At 53.8% G+C, this 22153-nt stretch overlaps 11 protein-coding genes across 11 annotated transcripts; 7 read left to right on the forward strand and 4 right to left on the reverse strand.

The window, feature by feature from the left end:
• Positions 1-1007: 1007 nt before the first annotated feature.
• Positions 1008-1296, reverse strand: N7459_001110 (uncharacterized protein; the record flags this gene model as incomplete). Its single annotated transcript, XM_056940295.1, has 2 exons — positions 1008-1213; positions 1263-1296. 2 exons carry the CDS (start codon positions 1294-1296, stop codon positions 1008-1010), a joined length of 240 nt encoding a protein of 79 aa, XP_056804575.1.
• A 155-nt stretch (positions 1297-1451) lies between these two features.
• On the forward strand, positions 1452-3676 carry N7459_001111 (LIM domain-binding protein; the record flags this gene model as incomplete). Its single annotated transcript, XM_056940296.1, has 4 exons — positions 1452-1530; positions 1695-2494; positions 2551-2838; positions 2903-3676. 4 exons carry the CDS (start codon positions 1452-1454, stop codon positions 3674-3676), a joined length of 1941 nt encoding a protein of 646 aa, XP_056804576.1.
• A 988-nt stretch (positions 3677-4664) lies between these two features.
• Positions 4665-5668, forward strand: N7459_001112 (urease accessory protein UreG; the record flags this gene model as incomplete). Its single annotated transcript, XM_056940297.1, has 3 exons — positions 4665-4840; positions 4936-5034; positions 5128-5668. The coding sequence occupies 3 exons, from the start codon at positions 4665-4667 to the stop codon at positions 5666-5668; spliced, it is 816 nt and encodes a 271-aa protein (XP_056804577.1).
• A 283-nt stretch (positions 5669-5951) lies between these two features.
• On the reverse strand, positions 5952-7618 carry N7459_001113 (WDR46/Utp7 family protein; the record flags this gene model as incomplete). The annotated part of the gene is made up of 2 exons (XM_056940298.1): positions 5952-6926; positions 6986-7618. 2 exons carry the CDS (start codon positions 7616-7618, stop codon positions 5952-5954), a joined length of 1608 nt encoding a protein of 535 aa, XP_056804578.1.
• Positions 7619-7901: 283 nt separating this feature from the next.
• N7459_001114 (small subunit rRNA maturation protein TSR1) lies at positions 7902-10376 on the forward strand (the record flags this gene model as incomplete). Its single annotated transcript, XM_056940299.1, has 2 exons — positions 7902-8010; positions 8068-10376. 2 exons carry the CDS (start codon positions 7902-7904, stop codon positions 10374-10376), a joined length of 2418 nt encoding a protein of 805 aa, XP_056804579.1.
• Positions 10377-10822: 446 nt separating this feature from the next.
• sec17 (alpha-soluble NSF attachment protein SEC17) lies at positions 10823-12023 on the reverse strand (the record flags this gene model as incomplete). Its single annotated transcript, XM_056940300.1, has 5 exons — positions 10823-11062; positions 11135-11309; positions 11368-11674; positions 11737-11891; positions 11944-12023. The coding sequence occupies 5 exons, from the start codon at positions 12021-12023 to the stop codon at positions 10823-10825; spliced, it is 957 nt and encodes a 318-aa protein (XP_056804580.1).
• Positions 12024-12297: 274 nt separating this feature from the next.
• On the forward strand, positions 12298-12873 carry N7459_001116 (uncharacterized protein; the record flags this gene model as incomplete). Its single annotated transcript, XM_056940301.1, has 1 exon — positions 12298-12873. One exon carries the CDS (start codon positions 12298-12300, stop codon positions 12871-12873), a length of 576 nt encoding a protein of 191 aa, XP_056804581.1.
• A 261-nt stretch (positions 12874-13134) lies between these two features.
• On the reverse strand, positions 13135-14792 carry N7459_001117 (putative MFS transporter; the record flags this gene model as incomplete). Its single annotated transcript, XM_056940302.1, has 2 exons — positions 13135-14428; positions 14482-14792. The coding sequence occupies 2 exons, from the start codon at positions 14790-14792 to the stop codon at positions 13135-13137; spliced, it is 1605 nt and encodes a 534-aa protein (XP_056804582.1).
• A 695-nt stretch (positions 14793-15487) lies between these two features.
• Positions 15488-16791, forward strand: N7459_001118 (uncharacterized protein; the record flags this gene model as incomplete). The annotated part of the gene is made up of 4 exons (XM_056940303.1): positions 15488-15679; positions 15743-16118; positions 16173-16293; positions 16350-16791. The coding sequence occupies 4 exons, from the start codon at positions 15488-15490 to the stop codon at positions 16789-16791; spliced, it is 1131 nt and encodes a 376-aa protein (XP_056804583.1).
• Positions 16792-17713: 922 nt separating this feature from the next.
• Positions 17714-19273, forward strand: N7459_001119 (uncharacterized protein; the record flags this gene model as incomplete). The annotated part of the gene is made up of 6 exons (XM_056940304.1): positions 17714-17869; positions 17938-18067; positions 18130-18253; positions 18312-18333; positions 18390-18822; positions 18927-19273. 6 exons carry the CDS (start codon positions 17714-17716, stop codon positions 19271-19273), a joined length of 1212 nt encoding a protein of 403 aa, XP_056804584.1.
• Positions 19274-19696: 423 nt separating this feature from the next.
• Positions 19697-21464, forward strand: N7459_001120 (putative amino acid transporter; the record flags this gene model as incomplete). Its single annotated transcript, XM_056940305.1, has 3 exons — positions 19697-20023; positions 20087-20854; positions 20913-21464. 3 exons carry the CDS (start codon positions 19697-19699, stop codon positions 21462-21464), a joined length of 1647 nt encoding a protein of 548 aa, XP_056804585.1.
• Between the last annotated feature and the right edge of the window lie 689 nt (positions 21465-22153).

Consider the following 22153-nt stretch of genomic DNA (forward strand, 5'->3'; position numbering starts at 1 on the left):
ACTAAGCGCTGGCCCAGTATGGACTGTTGGTTCACCTAACACGAAAAGATCAGCTCATGTCATGCCATCGCAGCGTTAAGGTGTATCGTGGAGGAAAATTGGTTCTCAGACAAAATATACTGGCAAGTAGCAGACCAACCGGGAAAGGGAGGTCCGGATTATCTCGTCATGGTCGATTTGGAAGGTAAAGAAGAGAAAGATGGATTGTCATCCTTGAACCAGGAAGAGTGAAAAAGGAAAAATTGTACTTGGACTCACCTTGGGGTTTGCAGAGTCACGATGGAGACTGGTTAGTGGTGAGATCAGAGCATCGTAAGACATCATCACGAGGCTCATTTCATCCAGTATCGCCTGTTCATGCCATGATGAATGGCGTCGAAGTACCGAAGTCTTTCGGATCTAGCACGAAGAGCGAAGAACAGGAAGAATCGCAGAAGCAAAGAAGAAAAAAAAAACGCTGAAATACGGTGCACCACGTGACCATCCCCATTGGGCCTAGCGCGCTGTGGCATCGCCGGCGAAAAAAACCACGCAGAAAATGGCGTCAAAGAGGAAGGACAATTCCACAGGGACGTCGCCAACGAATATCCATCTCTCTGCGACCTTGAGCGAGACACGTCTATTCGCCCTCTTCCTGCGTGGTGCGCATTTCGCGTGGTCTGCTCGGTTACATCCTCCACTCTCGGAGCCGGATCCTCCGTCCCCAGTTCCCTCCTCGCTCCCAACCGGGCGATCACCCTCACTCTTATTGACCTTATGGGCGACCGTCCTTGTCCTCCTTTTGCATTTGACATCTGAGGACTTGGGCTTGGTGAGTTGGGATTTCCATCCTCCTCTTTGCCCCCCGAACAACACCTGCGCCCAGCCCCTCCACGCCTCCCTATTACCCTGCCCCGTCCCTTTTCCCGCCCCCGAACACTCACCTCACCTCTTATCATTCCTCCCCACCAACTGACACCCGCCGTCAGGAGAACGAGGCCTGCATTGAGGCGAGTGGGTGAGGTTTACTACTGCTCGATCAATCGATGCTTCGGTCCCTCTACTCCTCTGCTGCATCGATAGTCGCCTGGGCCTCCGCTCCGATCCGCCAAAGCGGCCTGGTGTCTACCCATCTCAGGCGCGCCAGTTCCATCCACTCCTGCCCTCTCCGTCGCCTCCCCGTCGCCGTCGCGGTTGATTGCCCGAGTGCTCTCCAGTCCGTGGTGACTTCGGTCTGTTAGCAATGATGATGGCGCAACCGTTTCCTGCCCACCAAGGCATACCGCAGCATGGTATGCCGCCGGCGCACCATCCCATGGCGGCTCAACATCCAAATGCCGGACATCCGGGACCGGGAATGGTGCAGCAAATGCATCCTGGAGTGTCTGCCCCTGGAGGCCCCCAAGTGAGCCAGGCTGGCCCGATGATGGCGGGCATGCCCCCGGGCGCTACCACCGGGCCCGGGGGGACCCATGCCGAATGCCCATGCTCTATCCCATCTGAATCCCGCGCAGGCGCACTTATTCCAGCAACAGGCATTCCCACAGAACTGTAAGTCTGATAGTCGTTAGTCTCGGCTTCTGTCAGCCTTATTACCTCCATGGAACGCGCATGCGATCGATTATGGGTCCCTGAATTTCATGCCGTACCGATGGGTATCCCGGTTAAAGCTTGTCTGACAACGGGAAAATGCTAACCTTTCCATTCGAATCCAGTCGCGAACAACCCGCAGTTGATGCAACAGCACCAACACCAGCAATTTCTTCGGCAGCGCATGATGATCCAACAGCAGCAGCAGCAACAACAGCAGCAACAGCAACAGCAACAGCATGGCGGTATTCCTGTCTCATTACCTAATGGGGGTGCGGGATTGAGTGCTGCTCATCTTGCTGCCATGCAGGCAAACCCGGGGTTGCGACCAGTCAACCTGCAAATGCACCTCCAGCAACAGATACCCCACGGCCAACCAAACATCCAACAACAACAGCAGCTTTTCGCCATTCAGCAAGCGCAACAGGCACATCAGGCCCAGCAGGCCCAGCAGGCACAGGCAAATAATGGCCAGCCCGGACAGCATACCCCACAGCGTGCTTCGGCACAACCCCCGAGCATGCACGAGGCGCAGAGTGCGACTCCCCAGTCCCAGCATGGCCCACCGCAGAGTGGCACTCCTCAACCGAACCAACCCTCTCAGCCACCCTCTTCTCAACCCCCACAATCACAGTCCGGGTCGCAGGCGCAGGCCACCCCGAATCCCCAACCCCAGCAGTTGCCTCAGTCTCAGCCCGGACAATTAGGTCAGCAGCCCCAGCAGCAGGGCCAGCAAGGTGCACAGGGCCAGCAGGGCCAGCAATCAGCGCCGCCCGGTCAGCAAACAATGGCGGCCCAGCAGGAGGCTTTGAAAGCGCAGCAGCAGCAGCAGCAGCAGCAGCAGCTGATGATGCAGAGGATGAACCGGCAGGGTCAATCTGTTCTGAGTCTTCATACCTATGCTGAATTCTTGAGCGGGTTCCAGGTACGCAATGCTTTGACGTGATTTTACCTAGTATTAGCATGCTAATACATTTTTAGAGCCGCGGCGAAGCAGCGGACCTCGCCTACTGGCAGTCCTTTGTGGCTCGATTTTTTTCACCCGTGGGCGTGCTACGTCAAGGAGTCTGGAATGCCCAAGTTGGATCGAAACAATTTGAGATTTCGACTCCAGCATTGGCACGGTATTACCTAACGCAGTATACCAGTGGAATCCGCCACATTCAAATGGTCATGGAAGGAGCCCGTGAGCACGAATCGCCAAATGGTGGACACATCGTTGAAAGTGGACGAACTTCATTTATCTATTGGTTTACCAATGACTGCCAGGTATGGTCTCTGCTTTTTTTTGGTTCATCTTGTTCTAAGCCGCAGCTGACAACGTCATTTCTAGCTCTTTGCCAATGGTCATTTACGGGCGCACTTGGATATGCAGAACAAGATTGAGATGCTCGATATCAATGTCACCAGCCACAACGAGTTTATTCCACGGAGCCTGCTTCAGTCTCTCGAGGCATCTGAGCAGAAGCAAAGTCCCAAGACCACCAAGAACGCAGCCAAGCGGGCGCAGAAGCAACCTCCGTCAATATCGCTACCAGAATCCATGGTGACTTCCAACGGTGTCCCAACACCAGTCATGGGCTTCTTAGAAGTAGCCGAGACAATCTCGCAGATGCAGATGCTGTTCCAACATTCGTTATCGAATCCAGCGTTGTCTCCTCCAGAGGCTCTTCGCAATCTCGTCAACCAAATGCAAGCGCAGAATCCTAACCCCGGATTCGCAACCCCAATGAACCCGGCAATGCAAGGCATGCCTAATGCACGTGGTCCGAATATGAATGGCCCCTCGCAGTTTGCGTCCCCGGCTATGGCTCATCTTGGTCTGCCGGTAGCACAGGGCTCGCCTCATCTCACCGGGTCAGCTCATGCTAGCCCGGCTCAGAGCCAGCTTGCCGGACCCCCTGGAATGCAGGGCGCCGTGCAACCGTCTCCGGTGGGTGTGAGCAATAGCCCCAACATCGGTGGCAACAAACGTCGCCGAGCAAGCACCGTCAAGCAGGAGTCTGAGGAGGGCGGTCTTGAAGTCAATGGTACCTCCGCACCGGGTCCAGCCAAGGTCAAAGCTAGCCCTCGCGTCCCCAAACGACAGAAGGGTGCGGCTTCTTGATTGGTTTCTCCTCATCAATGTTCATTTGCCTATTATTATACCATCTTTATCGTTCCAAGAGGCGGGGAATCGGCGCACGACTGGATACCTGGGCGGAGAATTCATCTCCATCGTTGAGTTTTGTCTATTTTCTTTTCACTTAATCTTCTGATATGAAACCAGAAGATTGTCTCTTTACGGCTTTCGGTACTCTGACGATAAAATCTGCTGCCGATGAGGTTTAATCTTTGCCTGTCTCGCTCCTTCTCCGGCGCTTTGATTGACGTTCATCAGCAGAAGATGACGCCCATCCTCATCGGTCTCAATATCACCTCCGACTAATGTACTTTATCTCCCTTTCAGCGTTTCTTTGGTTGGCTCGGGGTCATTGCCTGAATGTTTGCATGTTGCTTTTATTTCTGTTCTTCTTATTCTTTTCATGTCTTCGTTCTGTTAGGTCTTTGGAAGTCTTACCATGACCGGGGGTTTTATGATTTGGATTGTGGTTTCCTTTCCTTTTGGGCATTCGCCTCTCGCTTGTTCCTGTTGGCGGCCTGGATGAACTGGCCGAGTTCTTGATATCCGTGTTGGCGATTGCAGGCGTCGGGTTTCCTGTGATTTCCTGAAATTATGTCTGCGTGCATTGGGGGTTCCATTAAGCCATTCTGGTTCTTGGGCTTCGAGATTCTGGATGACCCCTTCCCCCTCGGGGCCCATTGTTTTTGCCGCTATTTTGACGAATACATATATCACCAGTGCTCAGTGAACCGTTATCAGTAACATAGCACCCAGATTGATAGTGTAAGCTCTATATTGGCTGCATAGAATGTCTATAGATTGCGTTCGCCAATGCGGCGAGCTCCGGCACCCGCATTGATAATGGGAATCTCGGCATTTTGGATCGTATCAGTTCCCCACATCCCTTACTTGAGTCTGCCCCTCCTCGCTGTCTCCAGCCAAACCAAACCTTCTCTGAACTTCATCCCCGCATAGAGACATACTCGGCCTCATGGCTCACTCTCACGCTCACGATGGCGGCGTCAGCCACTCGCACGACGATCCGTTTAATGGCCATGGACACTCCCACGAGATCCTCGACGGTCCGGGCTCGTACACTAACCGTGAGATGCCACTGATCGAAGGCCGTGACTGGAAGGATCGCGCTTTTACCATTGGTATTGGAGGGTATGTTTGTGCTTATGACCCCGGCCTCAATCTCGAGGTTGCCTGTCATACAACCACCGCTCGCCCGAACTATATACTCACGCGAACACATGCAGACCTGTCGGGTCCGGCAAGACTGCCCTGATGCGAGCTCTATGCCTGGCTCTGCGTGACCAGTACAACATCGCCGCTGTGACAAACGATATTTTCACCAGGTACGACCAATTCGCTAGCTTCTGACTAGGACCCAGCCCTCTACATGGAACGCCCGATGGCATCTCTAACAACGTGCCTTCGCACCGACACAGAGAAGACGCCGAATTTCTGACCCGCCACAAAGCCCTCGCTCCCTCGCGCATTCGTGCCATCGAAACGGGCGGCTGCCCGCACGCCGCTGTCCGTGAGGATATCAGCGCCAACCTCCTCGCCCTACAGAACCTGCAGCGCCAATTCCAAACCGACTTGCTGCTGATCGAGTCCGGCGGTGACAACCTTGCTGCGAACTACTCCCGGGAGCTGGCTGATTTCATCATCTATGTGATTGACGTTGCAGGCGGCGACAAGGTGCCGCGGAAGGGCGGACCGGGCATTACGGGCTCCGATCTGCTGGTCGTGAACAAGATCGATCTGGCTGAGGCTGTTGGTGCGGACTTGAAAGTGATGGAGCGGGACGCTGCTAAGATGCGCGAGGGTGGCCCGACTGTCTTTGCTGTGGTGAAGGATGGAAAGGGTCTGGATCATATCGTCAATTTGATCGTGAGTGCTTGGAAGGGCAGTGGTGCTTATGAGCTTAGTTTGCAGCGGTGGAAGGAGGGTGCGCCGAAGGGCTCGGGAAGTGTCGATGAATAAAAAAAAAGAGCAGTATATACGGCGCATGTCACGTCGAACGACATTATTTTGGACAGCACGAAGGATATTGATGGTACAAGGAATTGCTTTTGTTGTTCCGACCCAAGAAATTCTATACAAACATGATGGATATGATCATTTGCCTCCCAACGCCTGAAATGCAGCAGTCACCGAGTCTTCCAATATCTCACAAAACGTTGCGACTGGGTATCTGAGTGTTGCCGGGAAATTCTAAGAGAGTATGCTCCATCCGACAACTGATGAGAGGAGGTAAAAAGCACGATTAAGAGTCCTTCTTGGCAAATCGAGAAAGAGCAGGTCCCAGATCGTCGCGTTCCTTCCGAAGCTTGTCTTTTCGTCGGTCTGCGTGCTCCTTGCGTAAAGCTTCGGCCTTGAGCCGCTTCTCGTCGATGACATTGCCGCGACCCTTCTTGCGAAGATACTTGCGCAGGGCACTGTTGCGGCCGCGACCCCGGTTCTTGATCTTCTCCATATGGTCTGTGGGCTTGCGGTCGAGGTCCTTCTCCTCCTGGACCTTCTGATTGTTGATAGTGTCGAGCCTGCCGATGATGCTGGGGTCGAGCGAAATCATATCTGGCTGCAGCTTGTTGAGCAGCGAGTGCACCTCGGCCTCCTGGCGCTGCTTGGTGTTCTCGTACGGGTTGGCCTCCAGCGAGTCGAAGTTCGGCTCACCGGCACCTGGAACGATAAGGCTTGCGAAGCCTTGGTCGTGCGTCACACCGAGAATATCTTCATATGGACACCAGCGCAAATTCTCGATGCGCTGTCCATCACCACCCCAGGCCATGTAGGGGCTGTTCACCTTGCCTTGGTCAGCCTGAGCTGCGTCGAAGAGACCTCGCCATACGCTGACTTGAGTGCCCCAGCCAACGGCAGTCAGGCCGCGGTCACTGATTGCCACGGAGGATCCGGGCTGATAGCAAGAGTATGAGTGGACCTCTCTTAACATTCGGATATCCCAGATATTCATCTTCTGGTCCTGGCCTGTCGAGACCATGTACCGCCCCTGGCGGTCAATTGCCAGGGAGCGGACAGGTCCCCGATGCACGAGTGCCTTCACGAGAGCGGTTTGAGAGTTGGGCGACCATAATGTAACAGTTCCATTTTGGTGTCCAACGTGAAGGATAGCATTGTGCGGGTTTTGAGCGAGAGCCGTTGGGCGACCTAGCCGGGTAGGCAATTCAGCCACGGTCTGGCCAGTAGAAGTATCGGTATATTTGAGAAAGCCGCTGATTTGCTAGGAGGGAAGACGTGTTAGCGCCCGCGGCGACAGAATATAATATCTGGGAAACTCACAGCGCTAGCAAGAAGAAAATGATAGGGCAGGAACTCGAGGAATAGAGGCTCCAAGTGCTTGCTCAGACAATGAAGCTCGACTCCATTTTGGTCATAAATATAGACGTATTTTTTCTGTGCAACGGCGAAATACTGGTTGTTGTGCAGCCAGCGCGCATCTCGCACCGTCTCATTCAACTGCAGCTCACAACCCAGCTTGCCGTCGCGCCAGTCCATCGTCGCAACATGACCCTTGCGGCCTGCCAGCAAAAGATGACGGCCATTCCGAGTATAGTCTGCGCGATAGGGGCCGAGCTCGTTCAGTCGCAGCTCGAAGCCTTTCTTCGCCGTCTCCAGTCCAACGCTTTCCTTGATCTCATCTTGTCGAACCTTGTATGTCCGCTCTAGCTCGCCCTCGGGCTCGAGGAAGCCAGCTTCATGTTCGAGAAGAATTTCTGCATCCTTGGCCTGGAGTACTGCCTGCTTGTGCTTTTCCTCCTGTGCCTTGAGAGTGCCGCGGAGCTTCTTGCTTCGGATGTTCTTCGTCGAATTTGCTTTGCCGCGTCCGTAGGTTTTTTGAGCTTCAGCCAGTCGCTTCTTCGCTTCACGATCTTCAGTCGTAGCGACGGCGTTAATTGAGGCTGAATCGGCCATTGCTGCGGTGTTCTGGTCGCTATTTCACCTGCAGAAAAGAAATCCAGCAGCCGCGGAGGGAAAGTAAAGATCAGAAAAATTTCGCCAAGCCTTCCGCTCACCGCTCGCTAATCTCTCCACTATCGAATTTTAGTTTTCTTATCGCTATATTTTTTTCCCTCTTGACTTGGCGGGCTGACACTCTTTTTTATTCTTTTGATCGGCGTCGGACTTTTTGACAAGCGATAGCTTCTTTTCCAAACTGGACTCCCTCCCGTTTCGCTTCAAAGGGTCCAGTGCCAACATGGCGCCCACCCAGACGGTGCATCACCACCGTTCCACCACCAAGGTTTCCCACAAGCCTTACAAGAGCAAGCATGCCTCCAAAACTGCTCTGAAAGATAAGGCGAAAGGTAAACTGGCAACGAGATACCCTAGAATGTGACTGGGGTTCACTGACAATCTCCTAGGCAAAGTCGAGACGGAGCGGGGCACTCGCAAAACCCCCCACCAACAGCTCAAGTCGAAACTCGATCGTCGCAACCAAGCTCGCCAGAGACAGCAATTGAAGCACCAGGAGAAGGCCCAAGCAACAAGTATCTTTTCAGGTCAGAATGGAGCTCCGCGCCATGTCGCCGTTGTGCCGCTATCCGTCGATATCGATGTCACTGCCACTATCCGCGCACTAAACGAGAGCGTCGATGTCTCCAGCGAGGTTTCCCCCGATCAAGCGACTCGTGTTCGTATTGATCGTTTCCGGCAGAGTGTGCTCTATATTCCGACGAAATATGATCTGATGAATGCTTTGGATGTGTGTCGTATGGCTGATTTTGTGGTTCTGGTGTTGTCAGCCGAGACGGAGGTGGCGGATGAGGGCGAGCTACTGCTGCGATCAATTGAGAGCCAGGGTATATCAACCATCGTGACTGTTGTTCAGGGCCTCGACAAGGTCAACCCGGCCAAGAAGCGCCCGCAGGTTGCTTCGTCCCTGAAGTCTTTCATCAACCACTTCTTCCCAACCGTCGAGAAGGTCATGTCCCTGGACTCGCGACAAGAATGCTCCAACGCTATCCGATCTCTCTGCACTGCGACCCCTAAGGGTATCCGATGGCGCGATGAGCGCAGCTGGATGTTGATCGAGAATGTTCAGTGGCCAGCTATCAGTTCGGAGGTGGTCGACGACGTGGTCGTTACCGGTGTCGTTCGTGGGAAAGGTCTCAAGGCAGACCGCATTGCTCATATTCCAGGGTGGGGTGATTTCCAGGTCGACTCCATCACAGCTGCACCCTTGCCTACTGCGAAGAACAAGCGCGAAGATGCGATGAATGTCGATAGCAATGAGGCAACTCAAGTCTTGGATGGCCCCAGTGCAGACCAGGATGACATGGCTACCGTGGCACCCGAAGAAATCGAGATGGTGGACGATGATATGGTGTCAATGGCCGACACAGAACGGAAAGGTGTTTTACTTGATGATCACCACTACTTCTCGGATGACGACTCGCACATCCCTCCCAAACCTAAGCGACTGCCGAAGGGTACCTCAGAATACCAGTCAGCCTGGTATCTAGATGACGTCTCGGATTCAGGATCAGACTTGGTTGACGAGGATGATGACGAGGATATGGAGATGGATACTGGTGGAGCACCGGAAGATGGCGTGTTCCCGGACCACCAAGATGCTGTGACCGAAGGTGGCCCCTCTGAGTACCCCCAGTCGGAAATGTTCCTTGATCCATCCCCAGAAGACGAAGCACAAGAGTTGGCGGAATATCGGGCCAGCCGTAGAAATGAGGCCAAGGAAGATTTAGAATTCCCTGACGAGATTGAGCTGCACCCCAACGTGCTTGCTAGAGAGCGTCTGGCCCGGTTCAGAGGTCTGAAGAATTTCAAGATCAGCCCATGGGAGACTTCTGAGGATCGTCCCTTTGAACCGGAAGACTGGCGACGGTTGTTGCAAATCGGTGATTACAAAGGATCCAAGAACAGAATCCTTCGCGAAGCTTTGGTTGGTGGTGTGAACCCAGGCACTCGCGTGGACATCCATCTCCGTGCCGTCCCAGCATCACTCCGCAATAAGGCTCAGCCTCTCTCACTCTTCTCGCTCCTCCGTCATGAGCACAAGAACACTGTCGTCAATGTCAACATGACCCTCAACTCCAGTGTCGAGCAGCCTCTCAAGTCCAAGGAGGAGCTCATTGTCCAGTGTGGTGCCCGCCGAATGGTCGTCAAGCCTGTCTTCTCTGCCGGTGATAACACCCCCAACAACGTTCACAAGTTTGATCGTTTCCTGCATCCTGGACGCAGCGCCATTGCCACATGGATTGGACCCATGACATGGGGTGCTGTGCCGGTGCTGGTCTTCAAGAACAAGCAAGCAGAGGAAGACCCTGAGATTCTTGACTCTGCAGATGCCGACAAGGAGCTGCTGGCCTTGGATCGTCTGGAGCTGATTGGTACCGGCACTGTTGTTGCGCCTGACCCAGCCCGTGTGATTGCCAAGCGCGCCATCCTTACTGGTCATCCATACAAGATCCACAAGAAGGTTGTCACAGTCCGGTACATGTTCTTCAACTCCGAAGATGTCAACTGGTTCAAGGCACTTCAGCTTTGGACTCGCCGTGGCCGCAGCGGATACGTCAAGGAGAGTCTTGGTACTCACGGTTACTTCAAGGCTACCTTTGATGCCAAGATCAACCCACAGGATTCTGTGGGTATTAGTCTATACAAGCGTGTCTTCCCTCGCAAGGCTAGGGCCTTGGAAGAAGTTGTTGCCTAAACAAGCAGCCCTGATGGACATTTTATGTACGAGATGGGTGATATGATATTTGGACACATGAGTTGTTGAGAGCCAATCCGATCGCCTCCGAGGCCCAGGAATCGGCATCATGACAAACCCACAAAAGTAGATAGACCCGAGGCATTTTCTAATGAGTTAACGATTTTTCTTTCATCCGGAATACCACCTATAAACAATAAACCTGCTCATCTAAAATGTTCATTTCAAAGTGCACTGACTCTGTCTCTACTGGGATGCTCAGCGCGGAAGCCATTTCCACTTGATAACATCACATATCATATGCCTGTGTTCATTTCCCAGCCAGGATAATACCAAGGGGAGTGGACGGGCAAGAAACAAGAAACAAAAGCAAGTCCTCCAAGTATTGAGATGTTCCTTGCACAGCACAGGCGGGGAATCAAGTGAGAAAGAAAGGTAATCAACGACTAGGAAAAGTCTTCCTCCGCCTCCTCGATGCTGTTCTTAATACGCAGGAGCAGGGTAGTCTTCCACTTATCCAGCTTGCTGAGTTGGTCAAACTGAAACAGCTTATCGGCAAACTGTTCCTGGTCGTTGGCCTCGATAGCCTGGAGAAGATCCACAAGGAGCTGATGTTCCCGTGTGGACATGAAAGTGGGATCGATTTCGCGGTATGTTTCGAGAGCCCGGTTGGTCTCGACGAGATCCTACACCATTGTTGCGGTGAGTATTTTCGTTTGCATCCAGGGAATCTTGGGCTCGGCATAGTCATCACATACCTTCGTGGCAAGGTGGCAAATTCCTGACTTCAGGAAGTAGTCCTTCACAGACCACTTCATCAGATTGTTGTTGATGGACTGCCGGGCAATGCGCTCGTAGTTGTTGATGGCTTTGTAATAGTCCGATTCCAAGGCGGCGAGGTCTGCCACCTTCAGGTAGTGCTTGTTCGCGAGACTGAAAGACCAATGGTCAGTTTGGGCATCTCCCAGACGGTGCAAAGAGGACCACGTACGCCTCGGCATTATCGCCCTCAAACCAGTCCGCAGCCTTCTCGTACGCCTCCAGGGCCTTCTTCATATCACCCAACTCCACCTCATATACTTCAGCAAGGTACTGCTGCTGCGTCGCCGCACGGCGCAGGTTCCCACGTAGTACATAGTGTTGAATAGCACTGGACAGCACACGGGCCGCATCCTCTGGGTCAGACTTGCGGTAGACCTTGAATGCTTCCTGGAGAGTATTCGCGGCATCATCGGGTTCATTGAGATTCTGCGCCTGGATCGAGGCTGCCTTCTCGAAAGCCTGACCAGCTTCCTTGTCTATTCACACAAGATGCAACACTATTAGCGACCAGAACCGGTAGACTGGTAGGTCCGCAGACCGTGGCAACGTGGGGTAGCCGCACTCATTTTCTGTACCCGAAAGGCATTTGCAGCCTGCGTATAGAGATCGGCAGCATTTTCGTATTTCTCAGAACGTCCTCCGAACCAGCTGAAGCCACCCGAGGCGCCGGAGAGGGCTTTGTCGGCCTGGATGCTCGCCGCGGGCGAGATGTGGTCAGCTACCTGGGTCTTTCGTCATTGCCTACCCGAGGCAGACGGACACAAGACTGAGGGGAAGACGGGACGGGCTCACTTTTTGGAGAAGCACACGAGGATCTTGAGTCATGGCGAGTGAAGTGTCAGTGTAAGAGATTCCTGCAGCGGGCAATCCACGGATTCCTGATACGGGGAGGTGGCCAGATGGGGTGTCTGGGTTATCGCGATGGGAGAGCATCGATCGGCGGAGGCGGTGTCGCCCCTGCGGGCCGCAGCTTTGCTTCCTCCACGCCCGACGAACCTCACCAGGCGTGGAAACCGAGGCGCTTGAGATTGTGATTTGGTCGCAAATCTTCAAACTTCCAATACCGTCCTGGCCAGCCTATTTCGATAGCGATCTGATCATGGCCTACTCCCGCGCGAGCTCCCGACTCGCGCAGTCTCTGACTTGCCACACTGGTCCCCGTCGATATTACTCCTCCAAGCCTCAGAGATCCGACATTGAATCCCTCCTCGCCACACCAAGCTGGTCCGTCCGGTCCTTACTCCCTGATGAATCTACAAACTCTTCTTCGCCGTCAGTCACACCGAAACAACTCCGCCATCTGCTTCGCCTGTCGGCTCTCCCGCAACCCGCAAATCCCGAAGAGGAACAATCCATGCTACAAACGCTCGAGTCTCAGATCCATTTCGTGAGGAAAATCCAACAGGTGGATACAACAGGTGTCGAGCCGCTTCGCAGTATTCGCGATGAGAGCGCTGCCGCCGTGAAAGAGACGACTATTGGGCTTGAGCAGCTCAAAGATGCTTTGGCCCAGGAACATGTCAGCGGACGAAGAAAAAGGATCCAGCGGATACAGAGCGAGAAGAATACTCACCCTGACGGGCCTGCTTGGGATGGGAATGCACTCGGCTCCGCGTCCAAGACGAAGGGCAAGTATTTCGTCGTGGAGACGGGCAGCACCTCGGACCCGTCTTGAACGAGTTTACAGGGACTCTGTGCCCTCGAATCATTTTTGCATGTAACATACTAGATTATATACCCACAGCAGCAGCTATTGTCCTGCATCGAACTCGCTGATTACCTGGCGTCTTGAACGGATGTGACTTATCCATCTTGAAACGATTATATTAATACAGACATAGAACAAATGATCTTTGACGACTATATGCACATGTTGCAGCCCAATTGACAATGGATTCCGGCCACAAGCGCTTGAATGACGATTCCAAGGGCCGCATCATAACTTGCCAAACACCATCCGCCCCTGCCATTGCCGCAAACGCTTCCCATACATTTGCAAGAAGGCCATGAACAGCAGCGACGCAATGGTAATACCTGCCTGGCTGCCAAACGCCTTCGCAGGCCCAATCCGATCCACCCAGTCAATTTGGATGTACGTGGCCATGAAGCCAGCCCAGTTACGACTAGCGGTCACCCATGCGCCGACCTCGCCTGATCCCTCGGGATAACAGTCCAGCAGGTAAGCGTTGATGGCAGTGGTGACGATCATGACACCGATGCACTGCGTCGCCGCAAACACCGCGATCACCATATAATGCCAATGCCGCTCAAAGGCAAATCCCAGGATGATCAAGCTGATGCAGCAGAGCACGGTGGCCGGATAGGTGATGATCAAGCGAGCTTCGGGGTCGAGTCGGCCAGCGTGCCACTTGGCATAGTAGCGGCCAACGGCGTCGTGGAGGAAATGGCCAGCGAACCACCCGACGAGCACGCCGACGATGCCGAAGAAGTAGAAATAGCCTTGCGAGGTGCAGGTTAGCGATCTTGTCATATGCAGCCAGATGCATACGGGATTGCGGCAGAACTTACCAATGCCTCGAGTGGAGAATCCATAGATGTTGCTCAGCCAGATACCGATGGTTGTGTTGACGCCGATGACCCAGGCAAAGTTCAAGAAATAATAGATCATGATCGCCAAGACGGGGATTTTAGTGATAGCCACGACCGGGCGTGCCATGCATTGGAAGAAGCTCTTCTCGGACCAGGCTTGGGCCTGACGGGCGCCGACAAGACGAGAGGCATAGGAGCCGCGAGACGTATTCGACGCCTTTCTGTCGAATAACGTCTCATCCAAGAAGAGAATGAGGAGGAGACCGATACCCGCAAGGATGGTGCACACCCAGAAGGCCCATCGCCAGCTCACCTTGGACACGATGAACGAGGTGATCAACGGGCCCAGATAGGGGCTGAGAATGATGGAGAACTCGACATAGTTGATGACCTGGGGATGCCGGTGAAAGAAGAACAAGTCTTTGATCCACATCAGGGCGCCGCCTTGGCCCACGCTGCAGAAAAAGCCGTTGATGATGCGTGCGGCGAGATAGGAGGGAAAGCTGGTGGCTGCTGCCGACCAGGCACACGTCCCCAGCATGACGCATTGGAACACCAGGGCGACTGGCCAGCGACCGAAGTAACTGGACAGTGGAACCACGAAGAGGCCGCAGGCGCCAATCGTGAACAGGTTACCGACCACAGCCCTTTGGACTGTCGCTTGGGGTAATTGCCATTGCCTGTGGGCCAGGTCAGTAAGATCGACGACGTTGGAGATTCCCGCTGAACTTACATAGCCTGAGGGATCACGGTGATGATGGCCGTCCCGCCGGTATAGTCTGCCAGCAGGGCGATATATGCGATGATCGCCACGAGCCATTGTTTCTTGGTCTGGTTCCAATTCAACGGGTCATCGGGGGTATCTAATGGCTGGGGAATGAGGACGAAGCGACCGTCGGGACTGGTCTTCAACCTCGCAGCATTGTCTGCATAATGACTAGGGTCAACCACGTAGCCTTCAAGAGCTTCAGTCTCCTCGTCGACCTCGGCTGCGCCCAGATATGCGGGCGGCTTTTCGTCGGCCAAAGTCGCCTCGGAAGCCATTCTGGGAACACCGAAAATGCGAGCACGAGGTCAGTCAGATGGAAAGGTGCAAATGCAGAAGAAAGGGGAAAAAGAAAAGACAAGGATTCGCCGACGTTCATTCCACCAGGGTCGTCCATGCAGGGAGGAAGCAGGCTCGAACGTCGATTGGCTGCTGGCAGTAAAGCTTGAGTCGGACTGCCGTCGGGACTTTCCACTTGATATCCTTGGATTACTGCGTTGGAATCCCACTTGACATGCACAAGATGGTGGGCACACCCCGTCACTGATCCTTTTGCTTCATGAACATGTTACATCGAGTCTGGAGGAAGCTAGAGATGGTGTCCGCTGATGGACCTCGGATCGCGCGACGACAGGCTCGCAGAGGGATTTCAGGAGGTATGGGGCGTGCGTGGGAGTGCATTAGGGCCAGGTAGAGTTCATCCTGCAGGCGAACCAGTTCGCTGGAGATATCCAGCTGCGATGATCGACCGGGGCCGAAGAGCCGGTGGAGACGATCCATTTGGGCCGATCTGAATCGTAAACAACGCGATGAGTGCAATGGCGATACTTCGACAGTCCAAAGGCTGCGTGAGTGTGCCCTGGAAAAGTTAATCGATGGACGACGAGGCTTCTCTGTACTTATACATCGGCTGCTGGAATGGCACACCAAGGACTTGAATCTACTTTTCACAGCTCTGGATTGCCCGAGAGCCATGGCTGACCCCCCAGATGTTGCCTATGGAGGCCGAGGTCCTCTTGTCTTGGGGATCACTTGGGCAGAAATGGGCCTTGCGCTCGTCTTGATCATTCTGCGAGCCAAAACGGCCTCCGTGTGTCCAACTCACCACTTGTCCTCGGGCGTATTTGGCCTACGGTGGGATTTTATATGGGTGCTGGTTGCTTTTGTAAGTCATTGACGCTTCCAAGGTTCTTTTTTTGACCTCTGCAGTGTAGACTGACCCTGATAGTCGGTTGCTCTTGCAGCCCAAAGCTTCATGACCGTGAGCGCGCGTTATGGACTCGGCAACCATCAAGACCTCTTGTCGTACGAGAACATTGTCAAAACCAACCTGTGGAGCTGGATTGGCCAAGTGATCGCCGTCTTTGATTTGGTCCTTGCACGCATTGCAGTGATCGCTTTCCTACTTTCCATCCAGAGTGGAACAGTGACCAAGACACGATATCTTCTCTACTTTGTGGGGAGCATCCAAGCAGTTATAAATGTCATTGAGATTGGCTTGATCTTCAAGCAATGCACCCCGACCTCCAAACTGTGGGATACCAATCTCCCAGGGACATGTAATATGGTGGTCGTCTGCTCGCAGGTTGGATTTGCTCAAGGCAGTAGGTGGAACCAAGGCGTTTCCCTTCCACGAATCCCGCTAACCCTTCCAACAGGCATTGGAGCAGCCTCGGACTTCTTCTTGGCGGCCTATCCAGTGTATATTATCGGAAGGCTTCAGACAATGAAACTTTCCACCAAGGTTGGGCTCTGCCTCATCATGGGAGGTGGATTGATGTATGTCCCGCTCCTTCATCGATCGGGAGATGCGATGGATTCTAACTCCTCTATAGAGCAGGGATAGCCGGGATCAACAAGACGATCGCGATCGCCTCCATCACCCATGAGGAAGACCTGACCTATGCAATCTATCGGCTCAATACCTGGGTCCTGACGGAGATGTGGTTCATTATCATCTTCGGCTCCATCCCCGTCCTTCGCCCCTTTTTCGTCCGGTTCACCCAGGACATCAAGAGTGCGACAGGCTATTCGTCGCGCAGTCGCAGTAATACGGGCTATCTCAGTGACAGCCGAAAGCAACGAGAGTCTTGGATGCAGCTCAGCGATCGTCCATCGGGCCCATGGAATCACGGTTCAGCCTCCACCCAAGTTTCTCGAGATTCGGAGTATGACCAACGTGCAGGTGCTACGACGATCGGTGGGAAACAGATCATGGTGACGAGGAACACGACCGTGGTGTCAGAAAGGTTTGACCTCGAAGAGAATGAGGCTTAGGGTGGCCCGATGAAGTAGCTAGGTACTGTATATGTATATCTACGTAAATGTTGGGGCTATGGAGGAATATGCGTCCGGGCACGTCGGGATATGTACGATTGAGAGGTATAACAAAATGATTCAAAGCACAATGGAAAGAGCCCAATAGTACCTAGGATCGACGACCATTCCCTCCAAACCTTGTGGTTTGGGGCCCAAGGAGCCTTGGATGCATGAATTGGTAGGATCGAGTCATTCGAACCGGACCCCACGCGTGAATTACAGCGCATAAGCGCCCTTTGCGTACGACCAGTTATCGACTTCGAAAAGACATCGTGATCCACACATTTTAGTTTGAGATCCTCGCTGATACATAATCATTATTTAGTATTCCCTTCCACTGATCCATTCCGGGATTGCTCTCGGGCGTACATCGAACAGCCTCTGTCGTACGGGAGAGGCGTGTTCGCGCCCGCCATGTCAAATGGCGACGTATAGCCCCGAATCGGCCGTGAGACTCCAACAACGAGGGTAAAGACAGCAGACCAGCCAAGCGCGCGGTGTGTGATGACTGCATGTCCGGGCCAATCCTCCTGGCAGACCGTAGCTGCCCTGTCCCCATCCATGTATCCATCCATGGGGGATCGACGAACCTCCAGGGCCCCAATGACCCACTGCAAGCAACGTGAATCGCCAAATACGTTGAAGATCCTCTTGGCCATTGCGCAGGGCAATGCGGCAAAGTCGGCGACTGCTCTGCATAAGGACACCTGGGCGCCCTTAAGAGAGTGCCAGCCCTGCAGTTGATCACTTGTAATGCCAGAATTCTTTCGCGCGGGAAGCGGTTGTGTCCGAAGTCTCCCTCTCCCTCTCCCACTTCCGCATCTCGCTTTCGCCCGTGAAGGTCGGCTGAATCAACTTGACCCGTCACTCTATCAGCGTCATGTCGGTGTCAGAGGCACTAGCCAAGGTTCAAACGCTCGCTGCTGACGAGGCAGCGGGCAACAAAAACGCCCATGCAGACCTTCTCAAAGCAATTCGCCACTTGCAGCTGGCGGCCGAGACGCCTCTGGAAACAACGTCCCGACTGAACTTCCAGGTGAGCTCTCGTGGAGCTGGAAATGTGTTGCGACCGCGAGGAAACTCAGACGCTTCCACATCACCCAGATCATGCAAAATATCTCCATTCGGGTCGCCGTTGAGAACCGGTTTCTGCATGTCATTGCTGCCAGAGACGGGTCATCTATCTCGGCCGATGAGATCGCCCGGGAGACGTCGTCCGATCTTCTTCTGACCAGTGAGTGAAGTATGAGAAGGGAGATCGGTCGGTCATGTCATGAATTGACTTGTGGCTCTTAGTCCGAGTGATGCGTGTGTTGACGGCGATTGGGCTCTGCGCCGAGGTCGGCAATCAGCTGTATGCAGCGAACGAGAACACCAAGTTCAAGATCCTGCCAGGATCAATTGCGGCCGAAAAACATCAGTACGTGTGCCCCCAGAATGTGCAAAGCCAGACAAGGGGAGGTCTAACGGGGGTGTAGTTTCGACTTGGACTTCGGAATGGTACAACACCACAGTATCCGATCCGTCGCCTGAGGATCGCAGCTAACGGACCACAGGGAGGGAAACTAGTTGAGTACATGCGTGGCCCCGGTATCCAACAGTTCGCCGATGAACCCAATGCGGTCACACTGTTCAAGTATGCCCACGGGACGGATGTGATCTTCGGCTTGCTGGAGAAGAATGCAGAGCAGAAGCAGGCCTTTGATGACTACATGGCCGCACGGCGCATCGACGATATGCCCCAGTGGTTTGAGATTTACCCAGCCGCAGAAAAGTTGGGACCGCTACGCGAGCAAGCTGGCGCTGCGTTGATGGTGGATGTCGGTGGCGGCCCTGGACAGGAGATATCGCGGTTCAAGGAACGCCACCCTGATATCCCAGGGCGCTTTGTCCTACAGGACCTTCCAATCACTCTCACTCGCATAGAGAAGTTGCCCGACGGGATCGAAGCCATGGACTATGACTTCTTTACTCCCCAACCAGTCAAAGGTACGTTCTACATGCCCCCCCTTTCCCTCTCTCTCTCTCTCTCCCTCCAAAGGAAGAACGCCTCCCCAAAGCAGGAACGCAATTAGATTAACCGAATCCTTCAGGTGCCCGCTTTTACTTCCTCCGCGATGTGCTTCACAACTGGTCGGACGCTAAGAGTGCCCGGATCCTATCTCGGATTGTTGAAGCGATGGATCCGGAGTATTCGATACTCGTGATCGATGACTATGTGCTTCCCGACATCGACTCCGATCTGCGAGCGGCCGAAATGGACATCTTGATGTGGCTGCACATGGCTGGGCTGGAACGCACCGTCTCCCAGTGGAAGCGCCTTTTCGACACGGTTGGCCTGGAGCTGGTTCAGATCTGGAGTTCACCCAGGGGCAAGGAATCGGTGCTAGAGACGCAAGTCCGCCGCCAGCCATCGACGACTTTTCTAGCTTCGTGCTAGAACGGGAGTAGAACACGTTGCGTACACTCGTGGTTGATGTTGCCCGGTGATTATGGTTATCTCGAGCAACGCGGGCCAATCATCTCGGCCAGACCGAAGATCACGCGATATGCGCCTCTCAGGCCCCTGTCAACTTCGATGCAGAGATAAGACGGGGCGCAATGTCACCCAATCAATTCTGGCCGATATTGCTTTGTCCAGTACCAATCCTGCTTCGTTTATCGCGATATCAACTTTCGCCCCCCCTATGCTGTCTTGGCTTGGTTGCGATGCGATAACGTAGAACATGCAACATCAAGTGCAACATAAAACAGGACCTCCCCCCCGACCATCGTCTCTTGTAGCATCCGCATTGAAAGGTGTTTCTGTCGATCATTACTCCATTTACTCCCGTCCATCTCGTCGCTCCCGCTGGCATTCACCATGTCGGCTTCATCCTTCGAGAAGGCTGACAGTCTCGCCAAAGGCGGCGTCAACAACGACACCGAGGTCCCATCCTCCGGCGAGGTCTACGATGTGACCGACCATGGCGCGGATTCTCAGCTTCACCGGAACCTGAGTTCCCGCCATATCAGTATGATCAGTCTGGCTTCATCCATTGGTATGGGTCTGTGGCTGGGATCCGGAGAGTCGTTGCACAACGCTGGCCCGGCTGGTATTTGGCTCGGTTACCTGCTTGCTGGCTCCATCATTTGGAGTGTCAGTCAGAGTATCGGAGAAATGGCGGTCATGTATCCCCTTCCTAGTGCTGTGAGTGTGCCGACCGGTCTCTTTGCCACACTGGACCCTCTTTACTGACACAAGCCGCATTAGTTTGTGCAATGGTCCAACATGTTCGTCGACAAGTCTGCCGGTTTTGCACTGGGATGGGCCTATTGGCTTTCCTTCTGGGTCACCATCGCCAACGAACTACAAGGTGCTGTCACGGTCATCGGCTTCTGGACCAGTGCGGTCCCCACCGCGGCCCTGATCACGATCTTCTGGGTCGTCATCATTGCGGTCAACGTCGGAGCAGTCAAATGGTTCGCCGAAATTGAGGTTGTTGCTGCCGCCATCAAGTTTGGGTTCATCTTCATCGTGATCATCGCCGGTATTGTCCTCTCGGCCGGTGGTGGCCCCAAGGGAGGCTACCCACCCCGGGCCGGCGGCACCATGGGTTTCCAGTACTGGAACGAGACCCCCTTCATCAACGGCTTCAAGGGATTCCTCTCGGTCATGCCAACCTGTATCTTCGCCCTTTCTGGATCTGAGAATGCTGGCCTGGTCGCCGCTGAGACCCGCAACCCTCGCCGATCGGTGCCCAAGGCCGTCTCCTCCATCTGGGTGCGGTTGAGTCTGTTCTACATTCTGGGCAGTCTAATCGTTACCATCAATGTCAACCCTATGGACAAAGACCTGTTCGGTGGCTCTGGAACCAATGCCAGTCCCTTCGTCATCATGTTCCGCAACGACGGCGTGGTCCCGCTGGCCCACATCATGAACGCGGTTATTCTCGTCTCCGTGCTCTCCACCGGTGGTATCTCCGGATACGCCGGATCCCGTATCATCGTCGGTCTCTCGCAGATCGGCATGGCTCCGAAGGTTAGTATTCCCCCCTGGACAGTCCCGTACTGCGCTAACTGAGAAACCAAATCTGTAGCGCATGCAAAACACTGACAGCTGGGGTCGTCCCTGGTGGGGTCTTGTGCCTACTCTCATCATTGGTGGAGGCCTGTCCTACCTGAACGTGAGCAACAGTGGTGCAACTGTCTTCAGCTGGTTCTCCAACTTGACTTCTCTCTTCACGCTCTTCGGATGGGGTATGATTTGTCTGTCCCACATCCGTATGCGTGCTGCTTGGAAAGCGCAGGGTCGTAGCGTCAGCGAGCTTCCATGGAAGACCTGGACCTTCCCCTACGCGGCCTACTGGGGCCTGTTCTGGTGCTGCCTGCTGCTCATCGTGGAGTTCTACCTCGCCGTGTGGCCGCTTGGTGACAAGTCCTCTGCGAAGAACTTCTTCGCCAACTACCTTTCCGTGGTGGCCATCCTTGTCCTGTACATTGGCGCGAAGATCTTCTACCGCGGCCGACGCTGGAACGATCTCAAGACGATCGACCTCGACACTTCCCGCCGTTACTACACCCCCGAAGATGAGGAGGGTGGTGAGAAGAGCTTCATCAAGAAGTGGATCAAGTTCCCGACCAAGAACTGATCAACGCTCGCATACGTCTTCATGGAGATATTATGGCTTGAAATGTTTTTCTCGGGGACTTAGTTCGCCGACTCTGCAATGATTCTCTGAACCGCATCACGAATCCACCATTGATTATCATGTCTATAGATCTATAATCAAAACATGACTATTGTCCATGTATTCTAGTCCAATAACAACGAGCTCCACATGTCTTGAGTCTGTAAGCTTTCCTAGGCATGTTTCCATGGATACAGGCCTGTCAATTTCCCCGCGTGGAGCCGGGTACAAGTATTATTCATTCACAACCATACCTAGGTATCCATGGATGGTTGTCTTGTTCGGTACGGGGGCTTAAACGTGACTATGTCGCGTCAATAATTCACATCTAGAATGCAGTAGATGGCCGGTTTGCACTGTATACGTCAGGACGATGCTGTATAACAGATAAAAGGCTACATGACCGATGAATCTGTAACATAGGCGATGAGGGCATTTGAAAGATATAAACTCTATAAAGGTATCTTCTAGATAATTGTGAAGTAGACTTCTCGATTCCAAGCTTAAATCCATGGAAATTGAGCTAATGGTAGTCCAGCGCTTTAGGCAGCCTTCTCTTAGCTTAGCTCACACCTCTCTTTCTCTCTGAAGAGGTCAAGATCGGCATGCTGTGCTTCACTACTGCAGGGGCCCGAGTTGGAGGCTTCTCA

This window comes from Penicillium hispanicum, assembly GCF_028827665.1.
Source record: "Penicillium hispanicum strain IBT 35686 chromosome Unknown utg000001l_segment0_segment0, whole genome shotgun sequence".
Lineage (NCBI taxonomy): Eukaryota > Fungi > Ascomycota > Eurotiomycetes > Eurotiales > Aspergillaceae > Penicillium > Penicillium hispanicum.